This window comes from Peromyscus maniculatus, chromosome 21 (assembly GCF_049852395.1).
Source record: "Peromyscus maniculatus bairdii isolate BWxNUB_F1_BW_parent chromosome 21, HU_Pman_BW_mat_3.1, whole genome shotgun sequence".
Taxonomy (NCBI): domain Eukaryota; kingdom Metazoa; phylum Chordata; class Mammalia; order Rodentia; family Cricetidae; genus Peromyscus; species Peromyscus maniculatus.
This window is the reverse complement of record NC_134872.1, coordinates 24,654,757-24,671,543: the sequence shown is the minus strand read 5'-3', so window position 1 is coordinate 24,671,543 and position 16,787 is coordinate 24,654,757. Positions and strand designations below refer to the sequence as shown.

The 16,787-nt window shown below is 40.3% G+C and overlaps 1 protein-coding gene across 10 annotated transcripts in view; it reads left to right on the top strand.

Moving 5' to 3' along the window:
• Ctnna3 (catenin alpha 3) overlaps positions 1-16,787 on the top strand; it is a 1,515,753-nt gene that overhangs the window by 328,225 nt on the left and 1,170,741 nt on the right. For 8 of the 10 annotated variants that reach the window (XM_042266693.2, XM_042266694.2, XM_076557108.1 and 5 more), the window contains one exon: positions 15,517-15,780. In XM_042266693.2, coding sequence (XP_042122627.1) covers positions 15,517-15,780 — 264 coding nt within the window. Of the gene's footprint in view, positions 1-15,516; positions 15,781-16,297; positions 16,474-16,787 lie in introns of those variants that run through there. The other 2 variants (XM_076557110.1, XM_076557111.1) reach the window with 2 other exon arrangements.

Below are 16,787 nucleotides of genomic sequence, written 5' to 3'. Positions count from 1 at the left end.
AAATTCAACCTCATCAAGGGATTCTATAAAAACCAACCAACCCACCCACAGCTGAGATCATGCCTAGTGACTTAAGACGGAATGCTTTTCCTTCTAAGACAAAAACAATGTCCTTGTCGCCACTGCCATTTAACAATGTACTAGTTCTATTCAAATAATTTGAGACAAAGACACAAACAATTAACCGAATTGGAAAAGAGATGGTAAAACATCCTCTGTTTGTTGATAACATGGTTTTGTATATGAAAAATTCTCAAGAAAAATCACCAAACAATAAAGATAATAAGATTAACAAGACTGTAGGTTATAAGATAATATTGAAAATCATATATATAAAATGGACACACACACACACACACACACACACACACACATACATATTTACAATTTTAAATCCCAAACTGAAATTAGGAAAATCATTTCAACTATAATAAGAGTGAGAGAGTTAACAAAAGTACACTGAAATGATCCCTTCAATGTGACCACTGGAAACCATAAAACACCGTTAAAGAAATCCACTAAGACAGAAGTAGATGGAAGAAGAGTATATTCTGTTTTGGAAAATAACATGTTTATAATAGCAATGCAACCGAGGCAGAACTACAGGTTGAATGTGATCCCTATCAAAATTCAGCAAGGTTTTTTGTTTTGTTCTGTGTTGCAGAACTGGACAGGATGACCCTAAATTTCATGTGGAAATGTAAGGGATCAAGAATGTCCAAAACAAACTAAAAATAAGAAAAATGTTGGGGAATACCGAATTCAAAACTTATTACAAGGCCCGGAGATGTTGCTGAAAGCATGCTTACCTAAGCACCACAAATAATAAGAACTTGCTACAATAAAACAGTGTTACAAAACAAATACATAGACCAATGCACCATAATCCAGAGTCAGACTAAATCCTTCCATTTATGGTCAGGAGGTTTTTCAACAAGGGTGCGTCAGCACGAGGCAATGAAGGAAGAACAAATGTTTGCACCTGATGGTGCCCGGACACATGAGTATCTGGAAGCAAAGGAAGGAACTTGAGCCCCTTCTATACCAAAAAGCAAGTTAAAGGCAATCACAGTCTTCAAGAGCGAAGTTTATAAAACTCCTAGAAGGAGGTGTGGACACAAACCTTTGTCCCTTCACACTAAACAGTGATCTCTCCAGTGACAACAAAAGCATGGACAACGACAGAAGAACCATGAACTTTGACCCCAGAACCTGCGTCAATGCACTCGAGCTAAAACCGGAAAGGCGCTCCTGAAAACGGCGACGTGATGGGTGAGGTGACATGATGGGTGAGGGCCTATGGTTACAGAGGGATACGAGTCCCTCACTGTCATGGCCAAGGGCAGGTGTTTTGACTGGAGCAGCTGAGAGCTCGTATCTCAGATTGGGGAGGCAGGGCATCCAGAGAGAGCAAACTTGAGTTTGTAAACTCTGAAAGCCCAACTCCAGTGACACAATTCCCCCAACAAGGCTGTACCTCCTAAACAGCACCATCAATTGGGGACCAAGTATTCAAATGCCTGAGAATATGGGGGGCATACATCTCTTCCAAACCACCTCATAGGATATTGAGGAGGGAGTGTGGGAAACGGCATAGATTGCTTTGAAGAAAGAAGTGATAGATTCAGTTCTGAATAAATGACGATAATGGATAGGAATTTTTTTTTCTCTGACAGATTGAACAGGACATATAAGACAGAGACATTTAAAGATGAAAACAATTTTTTTTTTTTTTTTGGCTTGAACAACTGGAACGAATGCCATTCACTGTAGAAGCTGTGGGCGGGTGGGGCTCAGGTTTTCACATCTCGTGTTGAGAGGGCGAGCGAGCCCGCAGACTCTTCTCAGATCTCTGAGGCATCTCCTACCTCCACATCTAGAAATACCTACTCCTCCGTGAGGCATACGCTTCCTATACTTTGTATTTCCCAGACTAACTCTTACCAATTCACCAGTTTTAACTTACTCTCTTTATGTCAGCACAAAACTAACAGTTTCTAGGGGAAATGAGACTCGAGGGCTAGATGCTCGTTTTCACTTTGTATTCTCTCACAGCAGTCCAATCCTACCACATAGACACTTGTTGAAACCAAATCAGGGCAAGATTGTTGACCTCAGTTGTTAACACAGGGCCACCAGCTTGGCTTTTGAACATAACTCTTGTGGAGCACCATTATCTACCTTCTGTTCAAGGCGTTGCTTCCTGTTGGAGAAAACGCTAGAAAGCAGGTACTTTCTAAGACCGCCTCAGATTCACAACAATAAGGCCCGAATGATGCTGTGGTATGCCTGTGACAAAAGATGTCATTATTGGTTTTTAAGAAGGGGCCTTGGCCAGAACACTTTCAAGGGTAGTCTATAAACAGACATCATTAGCTTCATTCAGAACACAATTAAAACAATTACTTTCTACGCTTAGCAGATCTTACCTTTTTTTAAAAAAAAATTGTCATCATAACTATGACTTTCTGAGATTATACATTTCATATTGTAGATAACTAAATTATCATCTTCTACTCTTATGGTATTCTCATTTCCCTATTGGTGGTAATGGGTATTATTAAATCATTAGGACTTATGCAAAGCCCAGTCATCGGGGGCGTTTGAGTATTCGGGTGTCAGTGAAACAAGTTGGAGAGAGACAGTCATGTTGACATGTAAGTACAGCAGAGGGCAATGGCTAGATGATACGTGTTAAGTTGTACTGTGGATAGAGGAGGGCATGAGTGGAGTCGGCGCACGATAGACTGTGATGTGAGAATCCAAGAGACTTCGGAGGATAAATAGGAAGTTCCAGAAGGCACAAGGGAAGATGAGTGCCCCGCTCATGCAACTGCCCCAGGAACCTGATGTGACTGTGTGGCTCTTGGAACAGGAAGAAGGCAGACCAGGGTGAGCTCATTCTCAAAGTAAACACTGTGAGCTTTATCATGGGTGTGAGCTCTATTTATAATACTTTATAATAGTCACTGGGAAGTTGTAAAGCAGTGAAGGAAGATCACTGTTAAAAAGTTGCCTCTGGTGGGATTACAGAGAAGAGAAATGATCACTCTGATAAAACAAACATACACACAAACAAAAACCCAAAACAACAACTACAACAAAACAAACTTGTGTTCTCATCAACGTTTTCCTTCACATGTCCCTTTCTCCTATGTTCACACGCACACATTTTTATAGGAACAAAATAGTCATTTCTCCCCTAAACTTGTGCCCTACTAAAGACAAGGAAACAGCCACACAGGGAAAAAAACAAAAACAAAAAACCAAAAACGTAATGAGTAGAAGGTATGGAGGCTCTTTCTCAAGGCTTCGCCTGGTTCAGTTGGCAATCAGGACCACTCGGGCTGAAAAGGCTCAACAAGACAAAGAGAAATGTGTGTATAAAAAAGACAATGATTTCTATTTTAGGCATGTTTATTTTGATCCCCAAATTTAGCTGTGCATTTGAAGAAGCCTGAAAAGGCGAGAAATGCCTGGCAATTTCAACCCCGTGCCCTCTGTTGCGTAAGAGACAGTAAGAAACATTCAGGGAGTCAATATGGCCTGAAGTTTGTTCACAGCACCAGATCAAGGAAGGAAATGTGGGAAAGGTATTTTGCATTGAATCATTTAACCTCATTAATACCTTGGAAAGTTGGAATTATTATCCTCATTTTGTAGCTGAAGTTAGGTTAATTATTTTACTTGAAATCGCCTGGGGCTGGAGGGTTTTTGCATTGGAATTCTGACCTTGTAGTTATGGTTGGGTCTTGCTATTTCTATTGTAATGAGTCTGATTTCCTGCCTTGGAAATGTGCTGCCTGTCTTTTTTTTTTTTTTTTTTTTTTAAAGCTTATTGTAGGTTTATTGGGCCCAGGGATATGTATGTATTATCTATTTTCCAGTTTTTCCCAAGGTCAGTTTTGTATATGCTATGAATATAAATCACAGAATAGATTAAATTAGTGAGGCAAATATCAGGGCTAATATTTCAGGACAGAGGCCAGGGACTACTTCCCTCCCTCCCTCCCTCCCTCCCTCCCTCCCTCCCTCCCTCCACCCTTCCCTCCCTCCCTCCCTCCCTCCCTTTCTTTTTCCTTTTTCTTTTTCTTTTTTTTTAGCTTGGCCAATTTGGATTTGAATGCTTCCAAATTCGAGGAGATAGTTTATAGTGTGCCTAGGCCTTGCCTCTCCCTCTTGCTCACATCTGTCCTATTCATGCCTCCTGCTTAGGATAAACACAAGAATTTGTAGTCTCAGCTTTAAAGCAACACCTTAGAGCAGGTGTTTCAAGCGTGTTGAATTAAACTGAAAAGCCAAACAAGATTCTCCTAGAAAAGCAACCATTAGGCAATCAGTGCTAAGACGTTATATTTAGAATGTTTCTTTGTTATGAAAAGTAGGTGGAACTATTGAAGTTGATGGTGGCTATTTTCACTCTTTCCCCATGCATCTCTGACATATCTTTGTGCCCTTTGAATCATTCTATGGACCACACTTCAGTTTCAAGCCATAGTTTTTTCCTCAACGAAATGGGGAGAAGCAGGGGCCTATGTATTTCATGAGGCTTGCGTTCTTGCCTTAGGCAGACTTTAATTCATGAGTTAGTACCAGAAGGTCATTCAAAGCTTTCACTGAATCAGTGGCTCTCTGTCCTTCCTCATCTCAGAAACTTGAAGGATGAAATCTATGGAGAATGGAGGGTGAGTTTTAGAAAGAAATTTGCCATAGATCTGTAGGCCAGAGCCTAAGGGACAGAAGGAAGACAGAGTGCAGGTCCAGCATGACTGACATGGAGTCCCATCAATTCCGTGGTCTGGGAGCTTTGGTAATTAGAAGGATGGCAGACACTAGGGTGGGGCATGGTGAGGTGGTCAATCTACTTGACTCACCTATGAGGTCTAGGTACCTGCCTCAGTGTCAGCCACATCCTCAGATATGGCTTCGAGGCAGGTGTACTCACTTAGGAGAAGACATACCAGGGAACAAGAATCCTGAACTTCCTCCTGGCATCCCTGAGCCCTTGCCAGCACAGGACGGCCAATAGGACCACTGCCATTTCCATAAGTGCTGCTTTTAGGTCCTCTGTCCCAAAACAGCCTGGCCAGTTCCAGCTCCAATTCCCATCCTTAGATTTTATAATCAATCTTATTCTGCAGTTCAATTAAGGATAGTGTTTGCAATCTGAGTCATTCTAGGTATGACAATTCCCCCCACCCCTTGGTCTATTCTCTGTTGAGTTTCCACAGAAGAATAGGACATAAAGAAAATCTTTTTTTTTTTTTTTTTTTACTGTCTTTGAGACCAGATGCTAAAGCTACTGATAACAGAGAGAAATAATGTTGGGTAAAAAGTATATTAAGACATGATCCAGTCTTGAATCTTATCCACAGCTGGCCTATGAATGAGGAAGCTTGGGTGCATCCTGGCAGCTCAATAGGGTTGATGTTCTGAGAACAATCGTCGTTCCTTTGTATAAATCTGTGTGTTCCTTTGGAGAATTATCCATTTCTGTTATTTTTTTTTGATAAATATGCATAGAAACACTTCTTACATCTCCCCATGGGATTCCTTGAGAAAGAATCTCTGGCAATATGTTGAGCAGAAATAAACTGCTATATAACCATAAGGGATGATTGACTTGCCTGGAGGCTGAGGCTGGAGAACATTGACTCTGAGAACAGGCTGTGAGGTCCCATCTCAGGGTACAAGCAAACAAACAGGCGCTGATTTTTGCATAGGTGATTTATTTGAAATTGTTAGCATTTACTCTCGTGTCTTTCAGTGACCCGAGGTGGTATGTGTTAATGGCCCCAATACCTACTTCGGAATTTCACTTAATACTGTTTACCCAGTGGTTTTCCATTTGCCTATTTGACTATGATTACTTCTTTTCTTCTCCCCTTTACTGAGTTTGACCTATTAATATAAAATATAATGGCCTGGCAGTAGAAGGCTGTCTCTCCTACTTAATGATGTCTTGATTATAAAAATTCTCAGAATCACTGTTTTCTTCAAAATTGTCTTTTCTTTGCCATCTGGTCTTGTTGAATATCTTCTGTCCCTCCGGTCAGTCATGGTCAAGTATTCCCATCTCCTGATTTATGTTGGAGAAAAACGTTAAAATCAGCGTGCATGTGCACTGTTTTGTCATCCAATAGAACACGAAGCTGCCCAGTGACCAATAAAGTAGTCAGCATGTGGCATCTTGGCAGAGGGAAGATTAGGGAGAGAAGCCAACCCCATAGAGCACACAGGCTTTCTTGCGACATGTCTCCCTCATCTCCAGAAAACAAACACTGCTCTTTCTTCCCATGACCAGAGTGGTTTTTATCAGCTTCCGAAGCTTCATTTGAATGCCAGGAAGAAAAGTGCGAGCATTTGCATATAGCTATGCTTTGCTGATCAGAGTATCTGCTGAGGCAACATGGGCAGGGCTGCAGCTTAGCTGGGACTTTTCTTGGAGCCTCTGAGATGCAGCTTTGTCCTAGGGCACTCAGAATCAATTGCTGTGTAGACTCTCTAGCTCTGGCCTTTCTGAAGGCCAGCTCATAACAACTTTCTCTTTTTGTGTTTATTTTCAAGCAGTCAGTTTTTTTTTTCTTTTTCAAATACAATTCCTTTAACCAGACAGAGAGTAGACTGCATATTCAGTTTTCTCATCATCCCCTTAACATGGGAAATGCAATCAGCAGGGCTGGTCCTCGGGAGACTTGTACCAATGTTTTTTGCTAAGAGAAAGTACAAGGCACAGCCACTGGTTGGTTCTACCAACACTTGTGCTTCCTTTAACTTAAAGTAATCTTACAATGGGGCTGGAGAGATGGCTCAACAGTTAAGAGCACTGGCTGTTCTTCCAGAGAAGTTCAATCCCCAGCAACCACATAGTGGCTCACAACCATCTATAATGGGATCTGGTGCCCTCTTCTGGCCTGGAGGCATACATGCAGGCAGAACATTGTATACATAATAATAAATAAATAAATCTAAAAAAATTTATAAAAAAGAAAGCCAAAAATAGTGCCAGAGATGAGTTAACTTATCAGACCGAGCTCTAGGAGTCCAGTCGAAGAGAGGGTAAGAGGGATTCTATGAGCAAGGGGCATCAAGATTATGATGGGAAAATCTACAGAGACAACCAAACCAAGCTAGTGGGAACTCATGAACTTTGATCAACAGCTGTGGAGCCTGCATGAGACTGGACTAGGCCCTCTGCATTAGCAAGGCAGTTGTGTAGCTCGATTTGCTTAAGGGGCCCCCTGGCAGTGGGATCAGGCTCCATCCCTGGTGCATGAGCTGGCTTTTTGGAGCCCACTACCTATGGTGGGACACTTGCACAGCCTTGATGCAGGGGGAGGGGCTTGGACCTGCCTCAGCTGAATGTTCCAAGCTCTGCTGAGTCTCCATGGGAGAACTTACCTTTATGGAGGAGGGAATGGAGGAAGGCTTGGGGAGGGCAGGAGGAGAGAAGAGAGGGAGATCTGTGATTGGTATGTGAAATGAATAAAAAATTTCTTAATTAAAAAAAGAAAAAAGTAATATTAAAATGTTTATTACATTTAGTCATATATTGTGTGGGATTAGTGTGTGTGTGTGTGTGTGTGTGAGTGTGTGTCTGTATGTGTTGTGTGTTGCAGAATGTGTGTGGAGGTCAGAAGACAATTTGTGGGAATCTGTTCTACCTTGTGGATCCTGGGGAATCAAACTCAAGTCATTAGGCTTGGTGGCAAGGGTCTTTACCCACTGACCTTGTCAGTCCTTATATCAACTCATAATTACTAAATTACAGCAGTCATTCAGAAAAACATATGTAGTTTACACAGCTCAAAGTACATAGTTCAGTGAAAATTTCCAGCAGACACCTGCATATCTAGCACTTAGGAAAGGAAACAGAATTACCAGAGTTAGATTTCTTCTCTGATCACTCCTTAAGAATAATCACCATTCTGATTCCTGCTCTAAATTCATGTTGTCTGAGTCAAAACTTTATATAGATAGAATCAAACAACACATACTCCCATGTGGGGTTTTTCACTCTCTTGCTTGTGGCACGTTCTGTTGATTCTCATTACTTTGTTTCCAGTTTAGAACTGTTGGGAACAGGATGCTGTGAATATCTTTGTGTCTTTTGATAAACATATGAGCACATTTCCATATGTGTGCATCATCTCCCAGGGGCAGGAAAGCTTAGTGGGACATGTGTACACTCAGCTCCAGGTGGGTCTGGAAGGCAGCTTTCCAAAGCAATTGCACCAATGGTTTCAGTAACATTTAGTGTGGAGATAGAAGTAATTTAAGTTTAACTTACTGTGGCTTTTCATATACAAATTTGTTTGAATTCTCTAGACTAAATGATATTTTCTACCGTTTTGATTTCTTGGAGTAATAATAAGGATACCTGAATTCTCGATCTCCCTTTGAAGTGTATCTTCCTCTGATTTTTTTTAAAAAAAGATTTCTTTGTTTTTATTTTATGTGTATGAGTGATTTGCCCACACATATGTATAGCCTGGTGCATGCAGAGAGCAGAGGAAGACATTGGATCCTCTGTACTGGAATTACAGAAGGTTGTAAGCCACCATATGGATGCTGGGAACTGAATTGGAGTCCTCTGCAAGAGTAGCCTGTGTTCTTAACCATGGAGCCATCTCTTCAGCCCCATATCTGACTTATTTCTAATTTTTAAGTCTCCTGTTTCTTCAACAAAAATATGTTAAACTCATATGCCTTGTGTTGCTAGGTAATGGGATTCAAAATAATAAATTATATGCCTTTCATTCACGTGAATAATGAACTGGAGGAGACAACGACGTTGACAAATATTTTTGATTTATTTCATTCAAATTTGAAAAGCTACTTCTTTAATTTTATTTGTAGATTTGGTAAAGAAATCCATTAATGAGTGGTCAAGCTCATCCATAACTTCCAGATATTTTTTTATTATGTATTCAATATAAATCTCTCTATTTAGAGGTGGGCATACATATCTTTAACTTATACAATATAGAAGTTATTCTGTATTTCTAAACTGCCTCATGAAAAATATAGTTATCAATAGTTTAAGTCTTGTTCCATACTCCCTGTTAATGCTTATCTTTTTAATTTTTAAAATTTAAGATGTTTTGAAGTCCATTATAGTCTGATACCCATTTTGTCAATTTGAACATGGTCAATATTTGTCCTTTGGGGCTAGCACATAAAGCAATTGACATCTTCAAGGAACAGTGTTTGATTCCAGGTTCCCTTCCTTAGTGCATCATTCATGCTGGCTGAAGGTGCTGCTGCCTTCACACACAGCATGGGTCCCCAAGGAAGAGCTGATGACTCACAGATCTCTATTTCTGAACTTACATTCTTACCGCAGAGTGGGTTTTCATTTATATTTTACTCTAACCTTACATCTGATGCATCACAAATGCAGTTGACCTTTTTCTTACAAACACATTATTTTCACCAAATTCTCATCATGGTGAATGCCTTTCTGTGTTTACAATCACCGAAGCCATTTTCTAGACACTGGTAAATACCTCGTGCTCCCAAAGTCTTAGGGTTTTCACCTCATTAAGTGTTTCATGGATCCTTCCTGTAGTAGTACTTCCTTGCCAGGACCACCAGCCCACAAATAAGGACGTGGAGAGTTATTATCAATTATGAAAGCTTGGCCTTCATCTTAGGCTTTTTCCCAACTAGCTTTTATAACTCAAATTAACCTGCTTCTATTAATCTATGTTCTGCCACGTGGCTCTGTTACCTCTTCTCTGTACTGTATGTATGTTCAACTTGTTCTGCGTCTCTCTGGCGTCTTTGCCTCTCTTCTTACCAGAGTCCTCTCTCTCCCTAGAAGTCTTACCTATTCTCTCCTACCTAGCTACTGACCATTTAGCTCTTCATTAAACTAATCACAGCAATACATTTTCATACAATGTACAAATATCCCACAACATCTTCCTCCTTTAGCCCAGTGATCCTATCCAGTGTTAGGTACTCATTCTTTCTCACCTGCAACTGGATTATTGCCTGGCCTCCCTGGCTGCCATGTTTTCCTCTTTAGTCTATTCAAATGGCTATTGTCAAAATGGCTCTTCAAAACACCCAAGTACCCACGTGATATTGTTGCTTCCAGAATTCTTTGGCATAACGTGAGGTGTCTCTTGCTGACTTTCCCAGCTGTATTTGTTACCTTCTTACTTAGGTTTTCTTTCTCTCTCTCTCTCTCTTTTTGAGACAGGGTTTCTCTGTGTAGCTTTGTGCCTTTCCTGGATCTCGCTCTGTAGACCAGGCTGGCCTCGAACTCACAGAGATTTGGCTGCCTCTGCCTCCTGAGTGCTAGGATTAAAGGCGTGCGCCACCATCGCCTGGCTCATGCAGTGTCACCCACTGTAGTCTACATGCTTCTACCCTTTCTGATAGTGATAGCTGGCAATAATGTATTGCTTCCTTGAAATGAACTAGAAGAATAGATCTTAAGTAGTCCTACAACATACACATGTGTGGTGATTAGTTATGGTGAGAGTGATGTGCGTCAATTTCATTGTAGAAATCATTACATGATGTATGTTGTGTGTGTGTGCACATCATATTGTAGACCTCGAATATATACTAGTTTATCAATTATGCCTCCAAAAACTGGATAAAACTCCTCTAATAAATTTACTTTAACCACCTTTAAGCTGAAGATTTTCCTCTATACTGTAGCTTTATTTTAGTTTCTATATAATTTTAAAAAATTACTTATTTTGTATGTATAAATGTTTGCCTGCATGTATGCCTATCATGTGCATGCAGTGATCATGGAGGCCAGAAGAGAGCATCAGCTCTTCCTGTAGCTGGAATTATAGGTTGTTTGCCACCATGTTGGTGCTGGGATCTGAACCTGGGTCCCCCACAAGAGCAACAAGTGCTCCTAAGAGCTGAGCTTCCTCTCCAGTCCCCAGTTTCTATAAAATGTCTTTGTTTGTCTACACTTTTGGTTTGAGAACTTTTTCTTGACATTCCCAGTCCTTACTCAACATAATGCCTGATGCAGAATATTGGCTCAATAGTCTTTGGGTGAATGGTTGAACTAGCCAATAGCTTAGAGCATTCTGTTTTTGTATTATGTATTCTTTAAAATCTCATATATTTCATTTTCCTTGCCAGGGTTAAAATTCATATGTTACTTTCTGTACCAACTTGTGTAGATGTGTAAGGTCTTCTCTTCTCTTTTTAATCCCATCTGTGAGTTTCTTCATCAGCTGGAAGCATTTAATGTCTCCTAGGCTTGGAAATCTTGTGTGTGTTTTTTCTCTGGCACATTTAAAAAAAATATTAAATAAGTGTCAGTCCTTGAGGAGCCGAATTCTGTATACCTGTCTATTCAGGGGCATCCTCATTTGACCTTGATACTGAATAAGTATTTTGAAATGGATTGGAGTTAGGATAAATAGACAACTCATGAACCCATAGTATCATCAGTTAAAGTAACCACAAACACCCATAGTAGGCTTTAATTTAGGAGAATGATGGCCATTTATCCAGGAGTGTATTTAACACATTAAACATATAATGTGCAATATCACTTATGAGCAATGGTCTTGTCGTCTCATATGCGTTCTAAAACCTCTACCTCCCCCTTTCTATGCACTGTCACAATGTATTAATTTTGCTATGCTTACATATCCTGTTGTTCCTTGCAGGTTTCACAGGTTTGATATTTGGGGGACTGGTGCTCATTAAGGAGTCTGTCATCGCCTTAGGTAGGGATGACAAGGCACGTGTTTAAAAGGCAAAACATGTTTGTACTTTTAAAAAGCTCAGCATCCTTACAGTGTTAAAGCAATGCAGCTTATAGTAAGATATGCCTAGCCACCACCAAAGCAAGGGAAATGATATTTTAAAAACTTTTAACCTTCCTCTTAGTGATTTATGTACACTATTTTCCACCTAAACGCTGACAATATCATTCTAAATAAAGAACTATGCAAGGCTACTTTAGAGGAACTTATGTAGTATGTGTTCTGATTACGCTGTCTCACACAGAGAGTCTTTCATGGTTCTTTCTGAACATTTATGCTTTTTGTGAGTATTTCTCACGGGGGCTGTGCATCCTTTCTATTCATTATGTTCTTTATGTGATTTACATCTTTATGAGTTCTACAGTGTGATTTACATTGGTGAGTGCTGCTAAAATCAGGGATAGGAAAATCACCAAGACCATCGCAGGACAAAAATCTATATATCATTTTTGATAAAATTTAAGGGATGATTCATTATATTTCTATAATTATTTACTGCTTTCCATATACTTTCCATTTCTTACATCTCTGTGGCTTCTAAGACTGGATGAGATTGGCATGCTCAGGGTTGCATGGCTGCAGGCTATAGTCCACTTCTACTGTTCTTGTGCATCTTGTAAGAAGGTTGGCAGAAGTATCATTATCTCTGTTTTCACAAATGGAAAAACAGATACCAAAAGAATGGGTGACGCCCATCTTTCAGTCTTCATGTCAGAGTCAAAACTAGGACCCAGATCAGAGATAAGGGGGAAATCATGGGAGGCCAAGAAAATCACAAATTGTCTTTTCTAGGGTAGTTAATGAGCATGAGCAGTGGGTTGGCAGCTGCTTGAGCTGTCCTCCCTACAATTTGTAAAGAAGTTAATCTCCAAAATGTCTGCATGGGGTAGAATATAGCTTTTGCTTTTTAGAAGAGAAGGAACTAAAAATACAGTAGCACAAGCCATTTATTAACTCCAGCAGCAATGTCCTGGGCAAGCAAGAGTGTTGTGAAAAAAACCTCAGGAGTGTTTGTAATGAGTAAACCTATTTAGATCTCTGTTCTTTCACCAATCTCTCTCTCTTGACACTAAGTATCTACTTAGTTAACATTGGGCTAGGAATGACAAACTTCAGCCAAAGCAGGGATGCTCAGTAACGTGCTGTGTAGAAGCATGTTGTGTGCTATATAAATTCAGACTCCATTCTTGGATAATAAATAAAACCTTTCCTGAACAGGAAAGGATGTAGCATTGTCAGGATGAGGGTTTATTAACAAGCTATAAAGGACAAAAATGTATCCATTTTGTTCTGCCCTTGCCGAAAGATAGTGTTTTAAAACCTCAGCTTTCTTGTTTTTTTTTTTTTTAAATGAGATAATAATCACATTTATCAAATTTTTATGAATTTTGTAAGATACTGCATATGACACAATACATGACCCTTGACAACTTTTCCAAAGAAAATTTGTGGGAGTAATTATGTGTTTGTTAAAAAAAAAAAAAAGCATGACAGTATAGAGAATTCCTTTCTCCTAGTTTTCTCCATTGTTAATGTCTTAAAATTTGTCCAAACAAAAAGACCACATTGATGCACCACTATTAACTACTACTAATGGCCTTTATTTGGAATTAACAGGCTTGCACAAATGTCTTTATTCTGTTTTAGGATCCAGTCCAGAGAACAACATTGCATAATTGTCATGTGTTCTGTTCTGCTCTAGTTTATGACAATTTATCAACAATTTCTTGTATTTGACAAACCTTGCTGATCTGGTGAATGCTGCCCAGGCATCACGTGGCGTGTTTCCAGAGCTGCTCTTACTCGTTGTGTTTCTCATTATTCCACAAGGGTTATGGTTCCCTAGAGAGCATCCCAGAAGTAACACTTTTTTTTGTGTGTGTGTGTCACAATGTATCCATGTGGCATCACTGATAATGCCAGCCTTCATCACTTGGTTAAGATAGCGCTTGACATTTTTTTTCCCACTGCATCCTAAGCAGTTTTAACTAGCCATCATTTATGTTTATTGTTTCTTCTCTGCCTGTGATACTCTCCAAGGAGAGTTACTCCAAATTGTCATATCCACAGAAACATCCTTGCTGACTGCTCACACTAAAGCACTTTCATACCTCAGTTACTATTATGTTTCACATCTTGTCTCATTTGTATGTTCATTGCTTGAAACTGACTTGTTTCTAAGTTTGTCTAGTTTATTATTTGTCAATAGGTTTCCTGCCCCCGCCCCAATGAACTTCAGAAGATCAACACTCTGGTGGGATTGCTCATAGCTGTACTCCTGGATTCTAACGGAAGGGCCAGTTTATGCTAAGTGCTTAGCAACTATTTGTTGGATAAATATCAATGAAAGAAAAATATAGGATTGGCTTATTGGCATTTCTGAAATAGAAAAAGGGAGTTGAGTGGTGAAAAGTTTAATGTAGTGTTTTTAATTCACTTGGCTTGTTTTAATGAAAAATTAAATGCAAATATTACTATCTGTGGAAAATAGGTTAACAGAATGTTAGTAATTCAAGTTGCCTGATAATGCACTTAATAATGTGTCAGAGTTTTTAGTGACTTACATGGTGAGATGATTACCCTTAATTGTCACCTTGACATAATCAAGACTTACCTGGGAAGGGAGCCTCAATGAGGTGTTGTCTAGGCTGGCCTGTGGGCACACCTGTGGGGGATTGTCTTGATTATGTTAATTAGGTAAAAAACCCCATCTGCTGTGGGTGGCACCATTCCCTAGAGAGGGATTTCTAACTCTCAAAGGGGGCAGTGAGCTGAATACTGACATGTATGCATTGATGCAGTGCAGTCTGCTTTTGATCATGGGTATATTGCGAATGTCTACTTCCTGTTTCTGTTGCCTTGATTTCCCTGCAATGATGGACAGAAACCTGAAATTTTGAGCCCATTGAACCATTTTTTCTGTTGTGGAATATTAGTTTAAGATGTGTTACATTTGTTTTTGCTGTGGAGTATTTTATTTTAATAATGCAAAGATGTGTTGCATCCTTTTATGTTGCATTTGTTTAACTATAAAGCTGTGTTACTTTGCCTGTCTAAGACACCTGATTGGTCTAATAAAGAACTGAATGGCCAACAGATGGGCAGAGAAAGGATAGGTGGGGCTGGCAGGTAGAGAGAGAGAGAATGGGGGGAGTGAGAAAAGGAGAAGGAGAGGAGGGCACCGGGGCCAGCCACCCAGCCACACTACCAGCCATGAAGTAAGAAGAAAAGCAAGATATATAGAGTAAATAAAGGTAAAAAGCCCAGAGGCAAAATGTAGTTAAAGAGAAATGGGATGATTTAAGGTAGAAAAGCTGGCAAGAAACAAGCCAAGCTAAGGCTGGCCTTTCATAAGTAAGAGTAAGTCTCTGTGTAATTATTTGGGAGCTAGGTAGTGAGCCCCCAAAGAATAACCCCCCCCCCAAAAAAAAACATACATTTTTCCTTCAAGTTGGTTTTGTCAGAGTATTTTTATCTCAGCAACAGGAATCAAATCTAAGACAACATACATGGCTGACCAGTGACACCTCTCGACCTTTATGACCTTTACTTATGAACTGCCTCCTGTTTCATATTGTAGACCTTCCGAACCTGAAAACTGTAGAGAGTCCTGATGCCCTTGATTAACTCCAGTTGACTGCTTAGCGCCTACATCTTTTGATTTATACTGCCCTACTCACCCTAAGGGAGCATTCAGGTAATATTCAGGTCTTCCTTCTGTGACCACTAGTAAGAGTGTTTTTTTAATTTCTCCTTTTAGGACTTAAAATCTCCAAGCCAGAGGGATGAAATCGCAGGGGCCCGGGCCACCCTGAAGGAGAACTCGCCCCTCTTGCATTCAATTTGTTCAGCTTGTTTGGAACATTCCGATGTCGCTTCGCTCAAAGCCAGTAAGGACACAGTCTGCGAAGAGATTCAGAATGCTCTTGATGTAATTTCAAATGCTTCCCAAGGCATTCAGAATGTGCCAGCGCTTTCTGAACCTCAGGCAGCAACCCTGGGAAGCGCTCTTGATGAGCTGGAGGTAAGTGGAGAGAGCCAAAAATGTGACTTAATGTCTCAGTCCAAGTCAGCAGAGGCAGACTTCCGGTTCACATGTGGGAGTTGAGAGAACTTGTATTTTATGCTCTAATCAGTCTCCATGACCTTTTTGGGTCTTCCAGTGAATTAACAGCAAAGTTTCCTATCAACATGCTCAGCATTCCTCTGCCAAAGAAGCCTTTAAGTCGTAATTGCCTGAGATTCAAGTGAAGATTTTATTTTACGTAGATCAGCTTCTAAAGTGGAGGATTTATTTACTGTACAATATTTATTATCAGCACTGTTCTTTGACAAGGGCTTATATTTTGCAAGAGCATGTAGGCAAAAAGCACACGAAACATTATAAATAATCAAATTGCGTATCAGATTATAAATGGGGTGAGGTAGTCTCAAAGATTTGAGGAGTTTAAGTCAGGAGCAGATGGAGATCTAGAACACAGGCCCAATGCCACTTCCCCTGTGTTTGTGACAGCATAAAAGCCAGGAACCTGGGTGGAGTCAGCAAGGGGGGATGTTCACAGCCCGGGCTAAAGAGCCAATGGGACTAGGCCATAGAAGGCTGTGCAGGCTTTCCCTCTGAGCAACTGGGACTCTTTATAAGGCATTAAGACGCTGAGACTCATGTCCTAAAGGAATGATGTTAGCACCACATGAGGGCAGAGTCAATGTAAATAAGGTGAGAAGCTGGGATCCAGGTGGGAGGCTATGGTAGGAACCCAAGCTCACCTCATAACTTCCATGCACCACCTCACTCCATCATATGTGGTCACGAAAGCTGCAGCAAGGCTCAGTTTTGTTAGTAGGAATCCGCTAGATAATGATAGAATGGATGGACGCATGGGACATGGGCCAAAGGAGAAATCATAGCTGGTTTCGCACACGGAGACCTCTAGCAACCTAGCGAGGAGTTCATGATCTGAGATGCTATTAGGAATTAATATCTGGGCAGTGAAGAGATGGGGTGAAGTCTGCCTGGGAGACAGACCTACA